Source organism: Nyctereutes procyonoides, unplaced genomic scaffold (genome assembly GCF_905146905.1).
Source record: "Nyctereutes procyonoides isolate TBG_1078 unplaced genomic scaffold, NYPRO_anot_genome, whole genome shotgun sequence".
In the NCBI taxonomy this organism is placed as follows: domain Eukaryota; kingdom Metazoa; phylum Chordata; class Mammalia; order Carnivora; family Canidae; genus Nyctereutes; species Nyctereutes procyonoides.
In genome coordinates this window covers 64956634-64978081 of record NW_026575135.1, presented here as the reverse complement: position 1 = coordinate 64978081, position 21448 = coordinate 64956634, and the positions used below count along the sequence as shown (strand labels likewise).

At 37.5% G+C, this 21448-nt stretch overlaps 1 protein-coding gene across 4 annotated transcripts in view; it reads left to right on the top strand.

Moving 5' to 3' along the window:
• DMXL1 (Dmx like 1) overlaps window positions 1-21448 on the top strand; it is a 126863-nt gene that overhangs the window by 42916 nt on the left and 62499 nt on the right. For all 4 annotated transcript variants that reach the window (XM_055301783.1, XM_055301782.1, XM_055301784.1 and 1 more), the window contains 9 exons: window positions 443-696; window positions 808-1492; window positions 1579-1700; window positions 4120-4209; window positions 4290-4392; window positions 13713-13832; window positions 14105-14326; window positions 16885-18570; window positions 19607-19714. In XM_055301783.1, the coding sequence (XP_055157758.1) occupies window positions 443-696; window positions 808-1492; window positions 1579-1700; window positions 4120-4209; window positions 4290-4392; window positions 13713-13832; window positions 14105-14326; window positions 16885-18570; window positions 19607-19714 (3390 nt within the window). The remainder of the gene's footprint in view (window positions 1-442; window positions 697-807; window positions 1493-1578; window positions 1701-4119; window positions 4210-4289; window positions 4393-13712; window positions 13833-14104; window positions 14327-16884; window positions 18571-19606; window positions 19715-21448) is intronic.

Here is a 21448-nt window from a genome sequence, read left to right as displayed (position 1 = left end):
GCATATACCTAGAACATTGCTAGTATAGCAGACTCAGGTTTTTAAAAATCTGATATTATGAAGAAAGTACAAATTACATTCCAATAATATATTTGAATAAGTCACCCCAGAGTTGTAGACCCAATTCTGATTCCTTCATTGAGAAAAACTAAGTTCCAGGGAAGTATGTTTTACCTCTGAGAAAATTGTGGTACAACCAGTTTACCTATTCTCCAGTCCAGTATTAGTCCTCTACCATTTAATATAGGACTCAGTCCTATAGGCCCTCTGACTGCTGTGTTAACTCTAGTGGACTTATGTTCCTGGAGCAAAGTTATTTTTAAAGGGGAGCCAATTTCTTGTTTATATGAAAACTTAAGTTTTTCATCTTGAATACATTTACAAAGGTCTTTCTTAATAGTTTGATTGTATATACTTGGTTCATTAATTCTTTTGCTTATAGAAATGGATGATGGTGTGGATGATCTGAAAATAAATCATGAAAAGAAGGAATTGGGCAGTGATAAAGTAATACCAAATTCAAGTTTTGTACCATTACCATCAGCTGCCATTGATCATCAGATTGAAGTACTTTTGTCTGAATGGAGTAAAAATGCAGACATGTTATTCAGTATTCATCCCATGGATGGCTCTTTGCTGGTTTGGCATGTGGATTGGCTGGACGAATACCAGCCTGGTATGTTTCGCCAAGTCCAGGTACTATTACTATGATCTCTGGAGAGATGCTTCTTGTTAAATGTGGGTACTGTTTTGTAACACTACTTTGTATTGTTTCATATGTTCTAATGCTTGCTTTCTTAATTCCAGGTGTCCTTTGTTTCCAGAATTCCTGTAGCTTTTCCCACAGGTGATGCGAACTCTCTCTGTAAAAGCATAGTGATGTATGCCTGCACCAAGAACGTTGACTTGGCTATTCAGCAAGGGAAACAAAAACCTTCTAGCCTCACACGGTCTACATCAATGCTAATCTCTTCTGGCCACAGTAAATCAACTAATAGTTTAAAATTAAGCATTTTTACTCCTAATGTTATGATGATTTCAAAGCATGATGATGGCTCTCTGAATCAGTGGCTGGTCAGTTTTGCTGAAGAATCTGCTTTTTCTACAGTTCTCAGTATTTCTCATAAATCCAGATATTGTGGTCATCGCTTTCATCTTAATGATTTAGCTTGCCACTCAGTATTACCATTATTGCTGACAACATCACACCATAATGCACTAAGGACACCAGATGTTGATACCCAAAAGCAACCTTATGATCTTGTAAATATTGAAGAATGTTCATTGGCACAACAGAATAAAAGCAGCGTTGACGTAACATTTCAGGATCCCAATGCAGTTTATAGTGAGCTTATTCTTTGGAGGGTTGATCCGGTTGGGCCATTGTCTTTTTCTGGAGGTGTTTCTGAGCTTGCCCGGATTAATTCTCTACATGTTTCTGCATTTTCCAATGTGGCGTGGCTGCCTACTCTTATACCCAGTTACTGTCTAGGTAAGCTTTCTGATTTTTATTTAAGAAATTAAGATTTTCTGACATCATTGTGTAAGGGTTAAATTTTGTTTGTAAATACTTTCTAGGTGCATATTGCAACTCTCCTAGTGCATGCTTTGTAGCAAGTGATGGACAGTATCTGAGATTATACGAAGCTGTTATTGATGCCAAGAAACTCCTGTATGAGCTTTCCAATCCTGAAATTTCTGTAAGTAAATGGCTTTTAAAATTAAGTGTATAGCATCATGTTTTTAGATACTTAATTTATACTTTTTGGGCATGTTCTAGAATTGTGGCATATAATTTATAATAAATAGATGTATATTTTCTAGTTATTTTTTTTCACATTTGCAATGTACCTTTACAGTGATTCTGAGCTTCTTTAAAAAGAAACCATTTCTTTCATTCATTCCAAATATAGAGTCTAGTGTCATACAATATGTGTTTCTCTAATGCTTCTTTGCTCAGAGATAAATGAAGACCACTGGCAGTGTAAATGTGGAATTTATGTTGGTTCATCTGCAGTTTTTTTTTTAAGGCAGTGGGAGCTGAAGTAACAGTACAATTTTAATCTTAACCAAAAAAGAAAAAAGCTCTCAGCTTGGTTGCAGTACAGTTAGGAATCCTAACACCATTGCAAAGACTTTGTCTTATGACAAATGGCACTTCTTCCTTTGCACAGTTAATAACCACCCAGCATCTGTATTGTCTTTGCACCTCCAGTAGGCCAGTATTTCCACTCTTAGTTTGGTATTTTTAAATATCCTCTAAGGTAACCTTCAACCATACTAAGCTTCTTGTTTAGGGGATTCAGGCCATCTCCTCAGCTACTGGTTAATGTTTTTGTTAATGCTCTGGCTGTACAACTGCATAGGTGTCAGTGGTCTGCTTCGATCCTGTCTTTTCCCTAAGTTATTTTTAATGTGTGGTTTTTCAGAATGCAACGTTTTTCAAAACATATATAACAGTGTTATAGTAGAAATATGTATATTTATTGAGGGCCTTCTATTTTTCAGATATTACTTAAGTGCTGGGAATTTAGATGTGAAGAGTACAGACAAAAATCTAAGATTACATTCTAGTGAAGGGGTATAGAAAAAAGTAAAAATATATTAATAAATACTATCAAAAGAAACCTTGTTGCAGAAGGGACTGCCAAGTAAGGTGCTGGTCAGAAAAAGTCTCACAGAAGGGGTACCATTTGAGTAAGGAACTGAAGGAAATGAAGGAGCTAGCTATATGGATATTTAAAGGAAGAGTATTTTATGAAGAGAAACAGCCATTGCATAAATCCTGAGGTCAGGGCATGTTGGTTTGTAAAGGAGCAGCAAGGAGGACGTTGTGGCTGGAACAGAGTAAGTGAGGTGGAGTGTAGTCAGGGATAAGGTTAGAAAATTAGCCTGGCCAGATCTTACAAGCCATTCTGGTCCATTGTGGTAACTTTGGCTTTTACTGTGAATAACATAGAAACTGTAGGAGACAAGGACAGATTGATATGATCTCACTTAGGTTTTGAAAGGATCTGACTGCTCTATAGATTAGACATGGGAAGCAGAAGTGGCATCAGAGAGGCTAATGCAAGAATCTTTACAGTAGTCCAGGAGAGACTCAAAGGGATGTAGAACGGTAGCGGTAGCAAGTGGTAGTGATAAAGATGAGAAGAATTGGTCAAATCTGGATGTGGTACAAACATGGAACAGGCAGGATTGGACTGGATGTTGGGCTTGTATGAGAGAAAGAGGATGATGCCCTGTTTGTGAGCACAAAGAGGAAGAGAATGACCTTGAGTTGAGTTAGGAAGAAAGCCTAAGAGGCTGATTTTTAAGGGCAGGAGGATTTGAGAGCCTGGTGTTGAACATGTTAATTTTGAGATGACTGTTTAACACCCAACAGACCTAATATGCTCATCTTTACGCTCATAGTTTAGAGAGAGGGTCTGATCTGAGGATATAAAATAAGTAGCTGTCAGAATATGAATTTAAAGGTATGGAGCTGGATGAGATCACTGAAGGAAAGAAAGTAGAAGTGGTAGGATTGAACATTGGGGCATCCCATTGCTAAACGTGGGGTGAATGTGGTATATAGTGGAATCCAAGTGAGGACAATTATTTCAAGAAGGGAGTGATAAGTAGAATCAAATGCTGCTCATAGATTAAGTGTGATGAAGATCGAATTTAACAATGTGACCTTGACTAGAGCAGTCAGGATAATAAGTAGCTTGAGAAATCAGCATACTTAAATGTAAATGTATGTAAATATCAACTTGTTTCTTTACCTCCATCTTTCTCACTTCAACATTAATGCCTAAAAAGCATTAATTCTTACAACATTTCTGTGACATTGAAGTCAGTCTTTCACATTTATAAATGTAAAATATTCTTCTCTCTAATAATCACCACTCATTGGTTTTGCTCTTTACATTGACTGAGCCATAACTCTTATTCATTCCTACATCATGAATAGTAAGGTAAAGTCCTAGAATGTTTATAACGAAAGAGACTCGTCAATTTATTTAGCCCCACTTGAACTTATTTATTATTTATCTACTATGCCTGAATTTTCATATTTATTATTTTTTAATTTAACTGTTTAATAAAGGAGATGTCCATTTTGTTTTAAAAAAACAGAAATATGTTGGTGAAGTGTTTAACATCGTAAGTCAACAGTCAACAGCCAGACCTGGATGTATTATTGCATTAGATCCCATTACCAAACTTGTAAGTATTATTTTTCTGGCCACTCAGCATTAGGTAAATAATATATAAATCAACTTATGTCGGTGTTTATTTACATTCAGCAAGGCAGAAAAACCCAGCTGCTACATGTTTTTCAAGAAGATTTCATTTTGAATAACCTTGAGAAGAAAAGTCTGGGAAAAGACAGAATATTATCTGATGCAGGTAAAAAATAGTTTTTTTATGTAATGAGAAATATGTAGAGTATGTTAAACAGTTAATAAAGATAAGTTAATATAATGTTTCATATCATCATATGTGAACTTAAAATTTTTCTATGTAGGTTTGTGATGTTATTTATATAAGTATCAGTAGTTTTTTATTCTTAAACCAGGAAATAAACGTGAAAAAATTAAAGGGGTTTGTCAGTTATATCTTTTAAAAAGCATAATAAGAGATGTTTTTTATTATTAATGTATGAGTACTCTTTGCATGGATAGGATCCTACACTAAAAATTAGGATAATATGGGGACACCTGACCCTTTGGAAATCTACACTTTTAAAACAGTAGCTTTTAAAACTTCAAGTTAAAATTTAAAGACAAGGTGTTTCAATTAATACTTTCATAAACATTTTTAAAAATTATATTAAACTCCTCCACTTAAAATTAATTGTTATTTTGCATAGAGGAAAACAGAACAAAATGAAGATCAAAATCTCTTGGTCATCAGTTTCAACTACAGAGCCAAACCAAACTTAGCAATCACTTTCCTGGTGAGAAAAAAAGAAAAATGACTTTCCTTATAAATGCTATAAATACTATAATGTATAAATACTATACAGTATGTGCCTCATGCTTTTAAAAGTCCATTATTAAGCCCCAAGTAATACTATTTTTCTTCTGTATTTGCTCCAGATTATTTTTCTTACTTGTATATTGTTTCTTAATTCCAAGTATTTCCAATTTTCTTTTTTTTTTTTTAATTATTTTATTTATTTATTCATGAGAGACACAGAGAGGGAGGCAGAGACATAGGCAGAGGGAGAAGCAGGCTCCATGCAGGGAGCCTGATGTGGGACTCCATCCGAGAACACCAGGATCATGCCCTGGGCCAAAGGCAGACACTCAACCACTGAGCCACACAGGTGTCCCATTCAGTTTTCTTTTCCTATGAGTTTTGCACTGTCATGTCAAATGTCTAATTTCTTACCACTGTTTCCATTTAGTCTGTGATTTTCCCTGAGAATTCATGAACTGTGCAAAAGCACAGTGCTTTGGTAAGCTCTGAATACAGTGATGGAAAGATACTGAGAAAAGAAAATAAAGATGTCAGGTACAGGATAAAGGGTTAGTTATATCAACAAAATGTCCTTTACTTTTCCTTTTTTATATTAAAATATTAAGAACAGAGACACCTGGATGGCTCAGCGGTTGAGCGTCTGCCTTTAGCGCAGGGTGTGATCGCAGAATCTGGGATCGAGTCCCACATCGGGCTCCCTGCGAGGAGCCCGCTTCTCTCTCTGCCTCTCTCTCTCTTTCTCTGTGTGTGTGTCTCTCATGAATAAATAAATAAAATCTTTAAAAAATAAATAAATAAATAAATAAATATTAAGAACATTAATATTTTTAACAATTCAAATCTCTAAGTTTTTTTCTTAAACTAGTCTTTGCTTCAAGTTGAATTTTGTGATCTTAAATCTATTCTAGCATTATCTTTTCTAGGATTCAATTTTTAACTTATTTTTTTCTCTTTAAAACTAAATATTTTTCCTAGTTTTAATAATATTCTGGGAATTCTTACTGAGTTTTACTGAAAAACTATTATCTTCATTATCAGTTTTCCAGAAAACACCCAAAGTATAATGTGTTCATCTTACTTTGTTCTAATGTCAAGAAGAGAAGAACCATTTCTCAGCTACCTTCATTATTACATTCTTTCTTGTTAGTAAAATTATTAGAAATGGGTTGCTCTCTGATCTTTTTTCTTCAGTTATAATCCCTTATCCTCTCCTTCCTCTTAACTCTTGTAACTTAAATGCTTAACTCACCCAGAACATATTACCAAAGTCACCTTTTAAATTAGTATCTTTTTTTTTTTTTTTTTAAATTTTTTTTTTTTTTAATTTATTTATGATAGTCACAGAGAGAGAGAGAGAGAGAGGCAGAGACACAGGCAGAGGGAGAAGCAGGCTCCATGCACCGGGAGCCTGATGTGGGATTCGATCCCGGGTCTCCAGGATCGCGCCCTGGGCCAAAGGCAGGCGCCAAACCGCTGCGCCACCCAGGGATCCCCCTTAAATTAGTATCTTAACACAGTATGACTTTAGATGTTTGTGGTTATTTTTCTGATTTTTATATGTCCTATGATTTCTATAGTTTTTATAATTTTTCTTTACATAATTTTGTACATAGTTAAGAGAACTTGGATTAAAGTCAGTCATTAAACCAAGTTCACTTTTTTCAGCTAATAGTGAGTCACTGATTTTATATTATATTTTATTTTTTTTATTTTATATTTTAGATGTAGCTTTTTAGTTTATTTTTATTTATTTATTTATTTATTTATTTTAATAAATTTATTTTATATTGGTGTTCAATTTACCAACATACAGAATAACACCCAGTGCTCATCCTGTCAAGTGCCCCCTCAGTGCCCGTCACCCATTCACCCCCACCCCCCGCCCTCCTCCCCTTCCACCACCCCTAGTTCGTTTCCCAGTTAGGAGTCTTTATGTTCTGTCTCCCTTTCTGATATTTCCCACACATTTCTTCTCCCTTCCCTTATATTCCCTTTCACTATTATTTATATTCCCCAAATGAATGAGAACATATAATGTTTGTCCTTCTCCGATTGACTCATTTCACTCAGCATAGTACTCTCCAGTTCCATCCACGTTGAAGCAAATGGTGGGTGTTTGTCGTTTCTAATGGCTGAGTAATATTCCATTGTATACATAAACCACATCTTCTTTATCCATTCATCTTTCGATGGACACCGAGGCTCCTTCCACAGTTTGGCTATTGTGGACATTGCTGCTAGAAACATTGGGGTGCAGGTGTCCCGGCGTTTCATTGTATCTGTATCTCTGGGGTAAATCCCCAGCAGTGCAATTGCTGGGTCGTAGGGCAGATCTATTTTTAACTCTTTGAGAAACCTCCACACAGTTTTCCAGAGTGGCTGCACCAGTTCACATTCCCGCCAACAGTTTAAGAGGCTTCCCTTTTCTCCGCATCCTCTCCAACATTTGTGGTTTCCTGCCTTGTTAATTTTCCCCATTCTCACTGGTGTGAGGTGGTATCTCATTGTGGTTTTGATTTGTATTTCCCTGATGGCAAGTGATGCAGAGCATTTTCTCATGTGTGTGTTGGCCATGTCTGTGTCTTCCTCTGTGAGATTTCTCTTCATGTCTTTTGCCCATTTCATGATTGGATTGTTTGTTTCTTTGGTGTTGAGTTTAAGAAGTTCTTTATAGATTTTGGAAACTAGCCCTTTATCTGATATGTCATTTGCAAATATCTTCTCCCATTCTGTAGGTTGTCTTTTAGTTTTGTTGACTGTATCCTTTGCTGTGCAAAAGCTTCTTATCTTGATGAAGTCCCAATAGTTCATTTTTGCTTTTGTTTCTTTTGCCTTCGTGGATGTATCTTGCAAGAAGTTACTGTGGCTGAGTTCAAAAGGGTGTTGCCTGTGTTCTCCTCCAGGATTTTGATGGAATCTTGTCTCACATTTAGATCTTTCATCCATTTTATCTTTGTGTATGGTGCAAGAGAGTGGTCTAGTTTCATTCTTCTGCATGTGGATGTCCAGTTTTCCCAGCACCATTTATTGAAGAGACTGTCTTTCTTCCAGTGGATCGTCTTTCCTCCTTTATCGAATATTAGTTGACCATAAAGTTCAGGGTCCACTTCTGGGTTCTCTATTCTGTTCCATTGATCTATGTGTCTGTTTTTGTGCCAGTACCACACTGTCTTGATGACCACAGCTTTGTAGTACGACCTGAAATCTGGCATTGTGATGCCCCCAGATATGGTTTTCTTTTTTAAAATTCCCCTGGCTATTCGGGGTCTTTTCTGATTCCACACAAATCTTAAAATAATTTGTTCTAAGTCTCTGAAGAAAGTCCATGGTATTTTGATAGGGATTGCATTAAACGTGTAAATTTCCCTGGGTAACATTGACATTTTCACAATATTAATTCTTCCAATCCATGAGCATGGAATATTTTTCCATCTCTTTGCATCTTCCTCAATTTCTTTCAGAAGTGTTCTATAGTTTTTAGGGTATAGATCCTTTACCTCTTTGGTTAGGTTTATTCCTAGGTATCTTATTCTTTTGGGTGCAGTTGTAAATGGGATTGACTCCTTAATTTCTCTTTCTTCAGTCTCATTGTTAGTGTATAGAAATGCCACTGATTTCTGGGCATTGATTTTGTATCCTGCCACGCTACCAAATTGCTGTATGAGTTCTAGCAATCTTGGGGTGGAGGCTTTTGGGTTTTCTACGTAGAGTATCATGTCATCGGCGAAGAGGGAGAGTTTGACTTCTTCTTTGCCAATTTGAATGCCTTTAATGTCTTTTTGTTGTCTGATTGCTGAGGCTAGGACTTCCAGTACTATGTTGAATAGCAGTGGTGAGAGTGGACATCCCTGTCTTGTTCCTGATCTTAGGGGAAAGGCTCCCAGTGCTTTCCCATTGAGAATGATATTTGCTGTGGGCTTTTCGTAGATAGCTTTTAAGATGTCGAGGAAAGTTCCCTCTATCCCTACACTCTGAAGAGTTTTGATCAAGAATGGATGCTGTATTTTGTCAAATGCTTTCTCTGCATCTAATGAGAGGATCATATGGTTCTTGGTTTTTCTCTTGCTGACACGGTGAATCACATTGATTGTTTTACGAGTGTTGAACCAGCTTTGTGTCCCGGGGATAAATCCTAGTTGGTCATGGTGAACAATTTTCTTAATGTACTGTTGGATCCTATTGGCTAGTATCTTGTTGAGAATTTTTGCATCCATGTTCATCAGGGATATTGGTCTATAATTCTCCTTTTTGGTGGGGTCTTTGGTTTTGGAATTAAGGTGATGCTGGCCTCATAGAACGAATTTGGAAGTTCTCCATCTCTTTCTATCTTTCAGAACAGCTTTAGTAGAATAGGTATGGTTTCTTCTTTAAACGTTTGATAGAATTCCGCTGGGAAGCCATCTGGCCCTGGACTTTTGTGTCTTGGGAGATTGTTGATGACTGCTTCAATTTCCTCCCTGGTTATTGGCCTGTTCAGGTTTTCTATTTCTTCCTGTTCCAGTTTTGGTAGTTTGTGGCTTTCCAGGAATGCATCCATGTCTTCTAGATTGCCTAATTTATTAGCGTATAGCTGTTCATAATATGTTTTAAAAATCGTTTGTATTTCCTTGGTGTTGGTAGTGATCTCTCCTTTCTCATTCATGATTTTATTAATTTGAGTCTTCTCTCTCTTCTTTTTAATAAGGCTGGCTAATGGTTTATCTATCTTATTAATTCTTTCAAAGAAGCAACTCCTGGTTTTGTTGATCTGTTCCACAGTTCTTCTGGTCTCGATTTCGTTGAGTTCTGCTCGAATCTTTATTAACTCTCTTCTTCTGCTGGGTGTAGGATCTATTTGCTGTTTTTTCTCTAGCTCCTTTATGTGTAAGGTTAGCTTTTGTATTTGAGTTCTTTGCAGTTTTTGAATGGATGCTTGTATTGCGATGTATTTCCCCCTCAGGACTGCTTTTGCTGCATCCCAAAGATTTTGAAGGGTTGTATCTTCATTCTCATTAGTTTCCATGAATCTTTCTTAATTTCCTGGTTGACCCTTTCATCTTTTAGCAGGATGGTCCTTAACCTCCACGTGTTTGAGGTCCTTCCAAACTGCTTGTTGTGATTTAGTTCTAATTTCAAGGCATTATGGTCTGAGAATATGCAGGGGACGATCCCAATCTTTTGGTATCGGTTCAGACCCAATTTGTGACCCAGTATGTGGTCTATTCTGGAGAAAGTTCCATGTGCACTTGAGAAGAATGTGTATTAAGTTGAGTTTGGATGTAAAGATCTGTAGATATCTGTGAAATCCATCTGGTCCAGTGTATCATTTAAAGCTCTCGTTTCTTTGGAGATGTTGTGCTTAGAAGACCTATCGAGTATAGACAGAGCTAGATTGAAGTCACCAAGTATAAAAGTGTATTATTATCTAAGTATTTCTTCACTTTGGTTATTAATTGATTTAAATATTTGGCAGGTCCCACATTTGGGGCATATATATTGAGGATTGTTAATTCCTCTTGTTGGATAGATCCATTAAGTATGATATAGTGTCCCTCTTCATCTCTCACTACAGTCTTCGAGGTAAATTTTAGTTTATCTGATATAAGGATGGCTACCCCTGCTTTCTTTTGAGGACCATTTGAATGGTAAATGGTTCTCCAACCTTTTGTTTTCAGGCTGTACTTGTCCTTCTGTCTAAAATGAGTCTCTTGTAGACAGCAAATAGATGGGTCCTGCTTTTTTATCCAGTCTGAAACCCTGCGCCTTTGATGGGGTCATTAAGCCCGTTCACGTTCAGAGTTACTATTGAGAGATATGAGTTTAGTGTCATCATGATATCTATTTAGTCCTTGTTTTTGTGGATTGTTCCACTGAACTTCTTCTTAAAGGGGAATTTTAAGAGTCCCCTTTAAAATTTCTTGCAGAGCTGGTTTGGAGGTCACATATTCTTTCAGTCCCTGCCTGTCTTGGAAGCTCTTTATCTCTCCTTCCATTTTGAATGAGAGCCTTGCTGGATAGAGTATTCTTGGTTGCATGTTCTTCTCATTTAGGACCCTGAATATATCCTGCCAGTCCTTTCTGGCCTGCCAGGTCTCTGTGGAGAGGTCTGCTGTTACCCTAATACTTCTCCCCATAAATGTCAGGGATTTCTTGTCTCTTGCTGCTTTAAGGATCTTCTCTTTATCTTTGGAATTTGCAAGCTTAACTATTAAATGTCGAGGTGTTGAACGGTTTTTATTGATTTTAGGGGGGGATCTCTCTATTTCCTAGATCTGAATGCCTGTTTCCCTTCCCAGATTAGGAAAGTTTTCAGCTAGGATTTGTTCAAATACATATTCTGGCCCTCTGTCCCTTTCGGCGCCCTCGGGAACCCAAATTAAACGTAGGTTTTTCTTCCTCAGGCTGTCGTTTATTTCCCTTAATATATCTTCATGGTCTTTTAGTTGTTTGTCTCTTTTTTCCTCAGTTTCCCTCTTTGCCATCAACTTGTCTTCTATGTCACTAGTTCTTCCACCTCATTAACCCTCGTCGTTAGGACTTGTAGTTTGGATTGCATCTCATTCAATTGATTTTTAATTTCTGCCTGATTAGATCTAAATTCTGCAGTCGTGAAGTCTCTTGAGTCCTTTATGCTTTTTTCTAGAGCCATCCAGTAGCTGCATAATAGTGCTTCTGAATTGGCTTTCTGACATGAATTGTAATCCAGATTTTGTAACTCTGTGGGAGACTGGACTGTTTCTGATTCTTTCTTTTGAGGTGAGGTTTTCCTTCTAGTCATTTTGCTCAGTGCAGGGTGGCCCAAAACAAGTTGTATTGGGCAAAGGAGAAAAGAGAGAAAGAAAGAAAGAAAGAAAGAAAGGAAAGAAAGAAAGAAAGAAAGAAAGAAAGAAAGAAAGAAAGAAAGAAAGAAAGAAAGAAAGAGAAAAAGAAAAAAAGGAAGAAAAAAAAGAGAAGAAAAAGAGAAAGAAAAAGAAAGAAAGGGGAAAAAAAGGGGTGGGGGAAGCAAACAAATCACAAAGCAAAAAACAAAACAAAACAAAACAAAAAAAAACACGGGGGAGTATCTTCTGATTCTGCATACTTTAAGTCCCTTGACTTCCCCCTGGAACTTGTCAGTCTAGCTGGTCTTCTGGGGGAGGGGCCTGTTGTGCTAAGTCTCAGGTGTTAGCACTTGGGGGAGCTGCTTTGTCCCTTACCTGGTGCAGGGCTCAGTGGGGTTTGTTTACCCCGTGAGGTCCCAGGAGGAACAACCCCAGTGGTAGCGGCCAGCTCTGGAGCCCTGGAGTCAGCTCCCGCTCTGTAACTACAGAGCTCTCAGTCTGCAGGGCCTGGAGGCTCCGGGGGCGGGGCCGCTGATCTGCTCAGCTTGGAGCAGTAGCGTCCTTGCGGTCCTGGGTCCTCCTGGCCTCTGCCTGTCCCAGGGGAGTCCTGATCCTGGGCTGTGTCCCGGGGCCGAGTGCTCCTGGGCCTGCGCTGTTGGATCCGCGTTCCCGGTGGCGGTGCAGCCCCCTCCACGGGATCCGCCGCCCGAGACCCTCTGAGCTCCTCCCGGCCGCGCAGCCCCGCCGCCCCAGCCCCTTCTGAGCTCCCGGGTCGGCCGTGTAAAGCCGTGTAAAGCGCTGTAGCCCTTTAGGGAGCTCGGCGCACTCTCCTGCGCGCAGGTGTCTGTTAGTGTCCCAGGGAGCCTGAGGGCATCCCCGCTCTCCTGGGTCCTGCTCCAACTCCCTGCGAGCCCCTTTCCGCCCGGGAAGGTTGGTGCAGCTCCTGCTTCTCCGGGACGGGGCTCTCCTGTCCTGGGGACACTCGCCCCGGCCTTAGCCCGGCTCCTCGCGGGGCCCCTCCCCCTTGGAGGCCTTTTGTTTCTTTATTTCTTCCCCCCCCCCCCCCCCCCCCCCCCCCCCCCCCGTCTTCCTACCTTGATAGAAGCGCAAACTCTTCTCACTGTAGCATTCCAGCTGGTCTCTTTAAATCTCAGGCCGAATTCGTAGATTTTCAGGATGATTTGAAGGTTATCTAGGTAATTTGGTGGGGACAAGTGATTTGGAGACCCTTCTCTTCCGCCATCTTGCCCCGGTATTGTCGCTTTTTAGTTTATTTTGAGCAGCTTGTGTGCTGCTTAAATCATGCAGTTTGACTAAGAAAATTTTTCTCAAATAATGTGAATGAGGAATACTTTTATTTTGAATCTTAATAAACTTCATTAATAAGTCATTCCATTGTGAACGTTATTTACCTTGAAATATGTTTGGCAATACAGTTATTTTTTTATTTTTTAAATATTTTATTTATTTATTCATGAGAGACACATAGAGGCAGAGATATAGGCAGAGAGATAAGCAGGCTCCATGTAGGGAGCCTGATGTGGGAGTTTAGGATCACGCCCTGGGCTGAAGGCAGGCACTAAATCACTGAGCCATCCAGGGATTCCCGGCAATACAGTTTTAATTATGATATGTTGATTTAAAGTATCTGTCACATAGTTACACCTTTTCAGAAATTGCCTTATTATGGTCGAACCTGTGTGAATAAGGTGATAGTGATTACTGTAATGTGTGAATTTTTTAAGCATGTCAATTCAGAAATGAAAAGTGTAGCATACATGTAATTATTAAAATTTTAATTTAATACAAATTCATGTAAAAAATTGATTGCATTCGAACTTTAGGTAAGAGTTTTTAATTTTTTTTAAATTCATTTATTTTAACTTGGCATATTTAATTGTCTCACTTATCCATGTTAATAGTGAAAAATATTAATACCAACAGGTAGCTTACCTAATGGGTTTTCTGAGAAATTCTACCTAATTGTAATTGAGGGCACCCAAGACAACCGTTCATTGTTACACATGTGGAATTTACATTTAAAGTCCACTCCTGTCTCATTGGGTAAGTCTTTTTTTTTTTTTTAATCTTTTGAACTTTAGACTTAAATTAACAAATTATATGTGGTTAGAGCAGTTCATGTTTTTAAACCTATTGAGTGAAAATAATTGTATTTATTCAGTTAATCAGATTCTCTGATACTCTGGCCATAAAGAATTCTATTAATATGTTGTTTTATTTTTTATTTTTATAAGGCTTTGGGATTATAAAATGTAGCAATTTTAAGATTTACAGGTTCCCCCCCCCTCGGTTTATGGTTCTTATGTGTTTTATAGATGAAAAAGTAGATACAAAAATATCTGAAGCAGTTTGGCAGCCAGAAGAACATTATTCTTCTTCTCCAGAGAAGATCGTATCTCCTTTTTCACAGAAGTATCAGGCTTGCAGAGCAAATCTCCAGAGTACCAGCAAGTTGACTCTGTCTTCAGAAATGGTTTATAGCCAAGAGTTGAATTTGCCAGAAGGAGTTGAAATAATAAGTGTTAAGCCCTCAGCAGGTTTGTATAGTTTGTGAAAAAAGACTAATCAAACTTGGTAATCCATGAATATTTAGTAAGGTATTTAAAAAGAGGCACAACTACCTGTTTGTAAATCATGTGGAAGCAGAATTGGAAATACTGTCTTTACCCTGAATTTAAAACTTAAATAAATTCTCAATATGTTTTCAGATTATTCTGCATTTGTCAGCCATTTGTAGTCTTAAATATTGATTTCCCAAACAAATTTTCATGGTGTCATTATGAAGAAAAACCCAGAGTTTCCTGTGCAGAGATAATAACAAGGTTGTGCCTTATTTGTCATCTTTGATAACACTGGTAGTGACCGCCTAGAGTTGTGTGCCGTATAGGATTCTGTGTGGGTCCCAGTATATACCTATCATCTTTATCTTAGGGCGGCAGTTCTCAAAATGTGATCCCCAGACCAGGAACATGAGCGTGATCTGGGACCTCATTAGAAGTAAAAATTCTTGGGCTACATGCTGGATTTACTGAATTAAAAACTCTGTGGTGCACCTAAAGGCTATTTTAACAAGGGACCCAGATGATTCTGATTGTACATAAGATAGATTATGGACCACAGTTCTAGGGTATCAAGAAAACCAAGACAAAATCCGTCATTTTATCATTCAGTTCTTTGGTTTTCATTGTCATGATGTGTATTTTTGTTCTTTTCTACTTCTCTGTCATTTTTTTGGATTTATGACTTTGAATGCTTCTTAGGGCTTTATTGATATATCAGGTTCTTACTCATTTTTAATTGGTGAAATTAGCAGCAGGAGTTGGGGTATTAACAGTATTCTGATAACTTTTAATTCTACTTCTTTGTATATGTTACTAAAAGAAGCATCAATGCAAGGGAAATTAAAGTTTGAAAATGAATGTTTGCATTGACACAATTTTGAATTTTTTTTTAATTTTTTTTTTATTTATTTATGATAGTCACAGAGAGAGAGAGAGGCAGAGACACAGGCAGAGGGAGAAGCAGTCTCCATGCACCGGAAGCCCGATGTGGGATTCGATCCCGGGTCTCCAGGATCGCGCCCTGGGCCAAAGGCAGGCGCCAAACCGCTGCGCCACCCAGGGATCCCCGCATTGACACAATTTTAAGAGCTGTTCCCTTAGCCAGAACAGTATGATCTTCACTGCTGAACTCCAATTAAAACAATATGGCAAATGTAAGAGAAATATTTCTAGAAACAGTCCTCTTATTTTCACTTTGGTCCAAGTAATTTGGGCAGAAGAAGAAGAGTTCTAGGGAAAAAGAAATTTGTTTTGTTTGGCAAAAACAGCAGACAGTAAAAGCTAGTCTTAAGAACTTAGTTTTAATGCATCTCTTAGGAAGGTAAGCTATTCTCTGTTCAGCTCAGACATACCAATTTGTATCCTTCAGCAATACTGCTATATTCCTTTAGTTTTTTTTTTTTTAGAAAACTTAAAATTATGTCAAAATGCTTTTAAAGTATAATGTCCTATATAACATTTCTATATTATAATTAGTCTTTTAAGTTTAATAATTTAGGACAGGAGTTGGCAGACTATAGGCCCGATACCTGTTTTGTAAATACCTTTGATTAAACCTAGCTACACCTATTGATTTACTTTTGTGTATACCTGCTTTTACTCTAGACTGGCAGCGTGGAATAGTTGGGAGTAGAGACTCTGTGGCTAGCAAAGCCTAAAATAGTCACTACTATCTTAAAGAAAAGGAAAGCTTGCCAATGATTTAGGAAATTAAGAGTTTATAATTAAATTAAGGACAGGAAATATGGAGCACCTGGTTGGCTCAGTCAGTTAAACATCTGCCTTTGGCACACGTCATGATCCTGGGTTCCTGGGATTGAGCCCACACATTGGACTTCCTGCTCAGTGGGGAGTCTGCTTCTCCCTCTCCCTCTGCCCCTCCCCCCGTTCATACTATCTCTCACTCATGCTCTCAAATAAATAAAATCTTTAAAAAAAAAAAGACAGGAAACATTTTGTCATGCTTAAGAATCTTGTAAGCATCAGTAGTATCAAATACCCTTCAATTATGGAGGATCCATTTCATAAGTTAGGTAAGCACAGACTGCTCACAAAATGGTAAAAATACTGAAGAGAAGGAGCCATAAGTGTTGACACCATTTAAAAAATGTATTGGTATCTTTAAAATAAGATTTATAAGAATTGGGTAATAAGAATTAGGTGAAAAGAATGCTGGCCTGAGAACCAGGCTCTCAAACCTGAGAATTCAGGTTTTCTAATTCTGTCTTATTTGACCTGTTGGATTTAGCATGAGATACTATACACACTTGGTCAGGGGTCCTTACCTGTAAGATATAGGAATTGAAGTTACCTCATAGTTCTCTTTCAGCTCTAGGTTTTGATAATATTTTCCATTTTAGGCATTTTGTATGCCTTTTTGAAATCCTTAAAAGCTTTTTACTGATTTTGTTGACTCATAAACTAAATATAGGTTTTCTTGTTGTTAACAGTGCTTTATACAAGGACTTTAGTACATGAAAACAGAAATATTTAACCAAATTTGACATTTTGTAAATGGATTATTTTTATTTTAGGACATCTGAGTTCCTCTTCCATATATCCTGTGTGCAGTGCTCCTTACTTATTGGCAACTTCATGCTCGGATGAGAAAGTAAGATTCTGGAGATGCAGAGTCACAGATGGAGAATCTGACACATCAAAGAATGAAAGAATGAATCTTGAATACGTTTGGGAAGAATGGCCATTGCTTATCGAAGATGGGCTTCATAGCAATAGTAGTGTAACTGTCCCTGGTAGGCCTGTAGAAGTTAGCTGTGCACATACAAATAGGTTAGCAGTAGCATTTAAGCAGCCTGCATCTAATAATAGGTCTTCTCAGGACTTTCTAATGCATGTCAGTATTTTTGAATGTGAGTCTACAGGAGGTTCATGTTGGGTCCTTGAACAGACAATTCATTTAGATGAACTGAATACAGTGTTAGATTCTGGTATTAGTATTGATAGCAATTTAGTGGCTTATAATAAGCAAGAGGTGTACTTATCTAGTAAAGAGAGTATCACATCAAACACAAAGCACTTAGTTCACTTAGATTGGATGTCTAGAGAAGATGGTTCTCATATCCTCACTGTAGGAATTGGATCAAAACTTTTTATGTATGGACCCCTGGCTGGCAAGATACAAGAACAGGCTGGTAAAGAAAGCCTAGCATTTCCTCTCTGGGAAAGTACTAAAGCTGTGCCGCTTTCTAAATTTGTACTCTTAAGAAGTATGGACTTGGTTTCTTCTGTAGAAGGCTCTCCACCTTTTCCTGTTTCTTTATCGTGGGTCCGGGATGGTATTCTGGTGGTAGGAATGGATTGTGAAATGCATGTCTATTCCCAGTGGCAGCCATCTTCTAAGCAGGAACCGGTTATAACAGATTCATACAATGGGAGCACTCCATCTATAATAAGTTTAATAAAACAGAGTAACTCATCGAGTTCTGGATTACATCCTCCAAAGAAAACTCTGACTCGATCTATGACCAGTCTTGCCCAGAAAATCTGTGGAAAGAAAACTGCCTTTGATCCATCTGTTGATGTGGAAGATTCAGGTCTTTTTGAAGCAGCCCATGTTCTTTCCCCAACTTTACCTCAGTATCATCCCTTGCAGCTTTTGGAACTCATGGACCTTGGCAAGGTTCGGAGAGCAAAAGCCATCTTGTCACACCTTGTCAAGTGCATTGCTGGAGAGGTTGTGGCTCTGAATGAAGCTGAATCCAATCATGAGCGCCGCCTTAGGTCTCTCACTATCAGTGCTAGTGGAAGCACTACCAGAGACCCCCAGGCTTTCAACAAAAGTGAAAATACAGATTACACAGAAATAGATTCTGTCCCTCCACTTCCTTTATATGCCTTACTTGCGGCAGATGATGATAGCTGCTGCTCATCTTTAGAGAAGTCCAGTAATCAGAGTACCTTAAATAATTCAAACCAGGTGTCAAAAGAAAGTTATGATGAGCTTTTTCAGATCCCAACTTTAATGACTGATCATCATGTGTTAGAGACAGATGAAGAAAATACCAAGCCCAGGGTCATTGACCTTTCGCAGTACAGTCCAACTTACTTTGGTCCTGAGCATGCTCAGGTTCTTTCTGGCCACTTACTTCATTCCAGTTTACCAGGACTCAGCCGGATGGAGCAGATGTCTCTGATGGCCTTAGCAGATACAATTGCAACTACCAGCACTGATATCGGGGAAAGCAGAGACAGAAGCCAAGGTAAAATTAAATAGAATACAGGATTGGGGGAAAAATTGATCATATGTTTACTTATTTACACAGAAAATAATCAAGTAATTTTATAAAAATTATGCCCTGGAAGGTTTTTTAAATCATTATTGTTACCTTCATAGTAGTTTTAATATATGCTATTTTTCCCATAAATCATAGTACTTTGAGAAAGTATACAAAGATTCATTATGCCAGTCTTTTTTACCAGAGATCCAACTGAATCCTTTTGAGTTTTGCAAAAATTAACTTTAATTAATTGCTTTAGGTACCTGAAAATAAAAGGTGCATTCTGCTTTACTTTTTTTCGTGTTGTAGTCAGTATTAATTTGATTCTTTAAATATTGAGATTTTTTTAAAAAAAATTAGCACTAATGTGTACTTCTACCTAGACTAATACAGATAAGTATATTAGAATTAGATCTTTTCCTTACCCAAGATCATTTTTTTCTTTTTAATCTCCTGAGTTGTGAAAAAAAATTGAATGTAGAATTTCCATCAAATCTCAGTAAGATCTGAAATTAACATGCCCAGCTTTGTGCATAGGACATTAGGATGCACCCCTTGAACTATGCTTGAAAGATAAATATACAACTATTCTTTCCCGTATTAGCAGCAGATTACTGGGATGGACTATGACTTGAATCGACATGGAAAATAATTTTACATACTCTACAGCAAAGATTAAACTATTTTAAAATTTAGTCATATTTTAAGTAGGATAAAATCCAAGGATGTTGGGTTATAAAAAATATCACTAATCCTAAGCCACTTAATTCTCTTTAATATTTTTCAGAATATTTAGATATACTACTTTTGTCTGTAGTGTATGGTCATGAAGAAGAAAGAAATATTAGACAATATTTAGACTGATAGCTTTTGTCTATTTCAAAATGTTTTGTCCAGTAGTTGGTGCTATGACATTTGTTACTTGCCAGAATTATTAACATTTACTTGAATTTTACTAATGAAATGATTTCCTTACATATACAAATAAGTAAATATTTTATGTTGTTGGTTTTTGTAGGTGGAGAAACTCTTGATGAATGTGGGTTAAAATTTCTTTTGGCTGTTCGACTTCATACTTTCCTTACAACCTCCCTTCCAGCTTATCGAGCTCAGCTTCTCCACCAAGGTGATTTTAGTAGTAATCTACTAAAGGGAATGGGAGTGAAAGTAGAGAGGCTTGAGGACATTTGTTTTTGCCCAGATATGATAACGATGACAAATTTGACACAGACTAAGTTTTCTTAACTTACTTGTAAAACTATTTATTTCTACTTAATTTTCTTTGCTTAAAATACTGGAACATTTTTGTTAGATAGAGTTAATGAAGAAATTGATATTGGGCAGTTGGATATTCTGTGTTAGATTTTCAAATGCATCATACATTAAAGGCCAATAAATACTGTTTTATTCTCTAACTTCTTTAGATTTTCATTCTCCTGTTTGACAATTATTGAAGTTGTGTTTAACCAAAATTTGAGTAACATTTTTATTACAGAAATAATATATATTCAATTTTTAGTTGTCTTATGTTCAGAGTATAGAACATCAAAAGTGCAGATTCACTTACCCCCAAACCACTGTTAACATTAATGTGTATTTCATATACTAGTTTAGTACCCTTTCAGAGACTCTTATGTAGTTAGTCAGGACTCAGAGGAACAGAAATACTGTACTGAAGTTTAATGGTATTTCTTGGCTATGTGCCCAGGAAGTTCAGAGGTAGAACTGCGATCCAGCATTATTGGATCTGTAGTTTTAAACAGTGTTACTAGGGGGACTCCATAGGTTAGCCTCTGCTCATTGATGTCTGCCTCTTGCTCTCGCTTTTCCTTTCTTTCTGTTTCTACTTCCTCCTTCCCCTCACTTTGTATTTAGCTTTGGAAAAGTAAAGCTTAAAATTTCAAGTTAAGGTGTTTATTTATGAAACATTATTGACCTCAGTTGAGAGATAATAGGAATAGAATAGCAGTCCGTTCATTGCATAGGGGTTTTCCTTTTTTTAAATTTTTGTTTCTTTCAGGGCATCTCAGTGGCCCAGTGGTTGAACGTCTGCCTTCGGCTCAGGTTGTGATCCCAGGGTCCTGGGATTGAGTCCTGCACCAGGGTCCCCTGTGGGAGCCTGCTTCTCCCTCTACCTTTGTCTCTGACTGTATCTCTGCCTCTCTCTGTGTGTCTCTCATGAATAAATAAGTAAAGAATTTTTGGGAGGTTTCTTTCTTTCAAAAGACTTGGTTAGTGCGCATTTCAGATTCCTTGGCATTTGATACTAGGTTTAAATTTTGAGTCCATATATGTCAAAGCCACATTTTATAGTTAATCATGTACTTGACCTAGAAGTAGTACTGTGAAGAGACAAAATAGAAGCTCAACAAGAAATACCACATGTATGGGCTAGTAGGTTGAGAGAATTGCTGTTCTCTCTAAATGTTACTGTTTAAATAATTTGAAAAGTATCTGACAATAGTTATTATGTGCCAGGTATAATACTATTCTAAATGCTTTAGCTATAGTATTGTAATCCTCACAACAACGTAATAAGGTAGTGCCATGCTTATTCACGTTTTATGAATGAGGAAACTGAGGAATCAAGAGACTAAATAAACTTGTCCACTGTCTTGTACTTAGGATTGGGGCTGGACTTCTTGTATACATTCTGATTCTAGAGTCTACATCTTAAGTTCTGTTTAGCACACTGTTCTGTGTCTGCTTGATGCTCTTTAAATCCACAAAAACAAATGTTAGCCAAAGGACAGTGAGAATCAACTATGAAGAACAATCATTTCAGCATAGAATAATACTTTATGTGTTTCTCATGTTCTAAGGAAAGATTGTAGGTAGTAGCTACAGAACAAAAGTAATC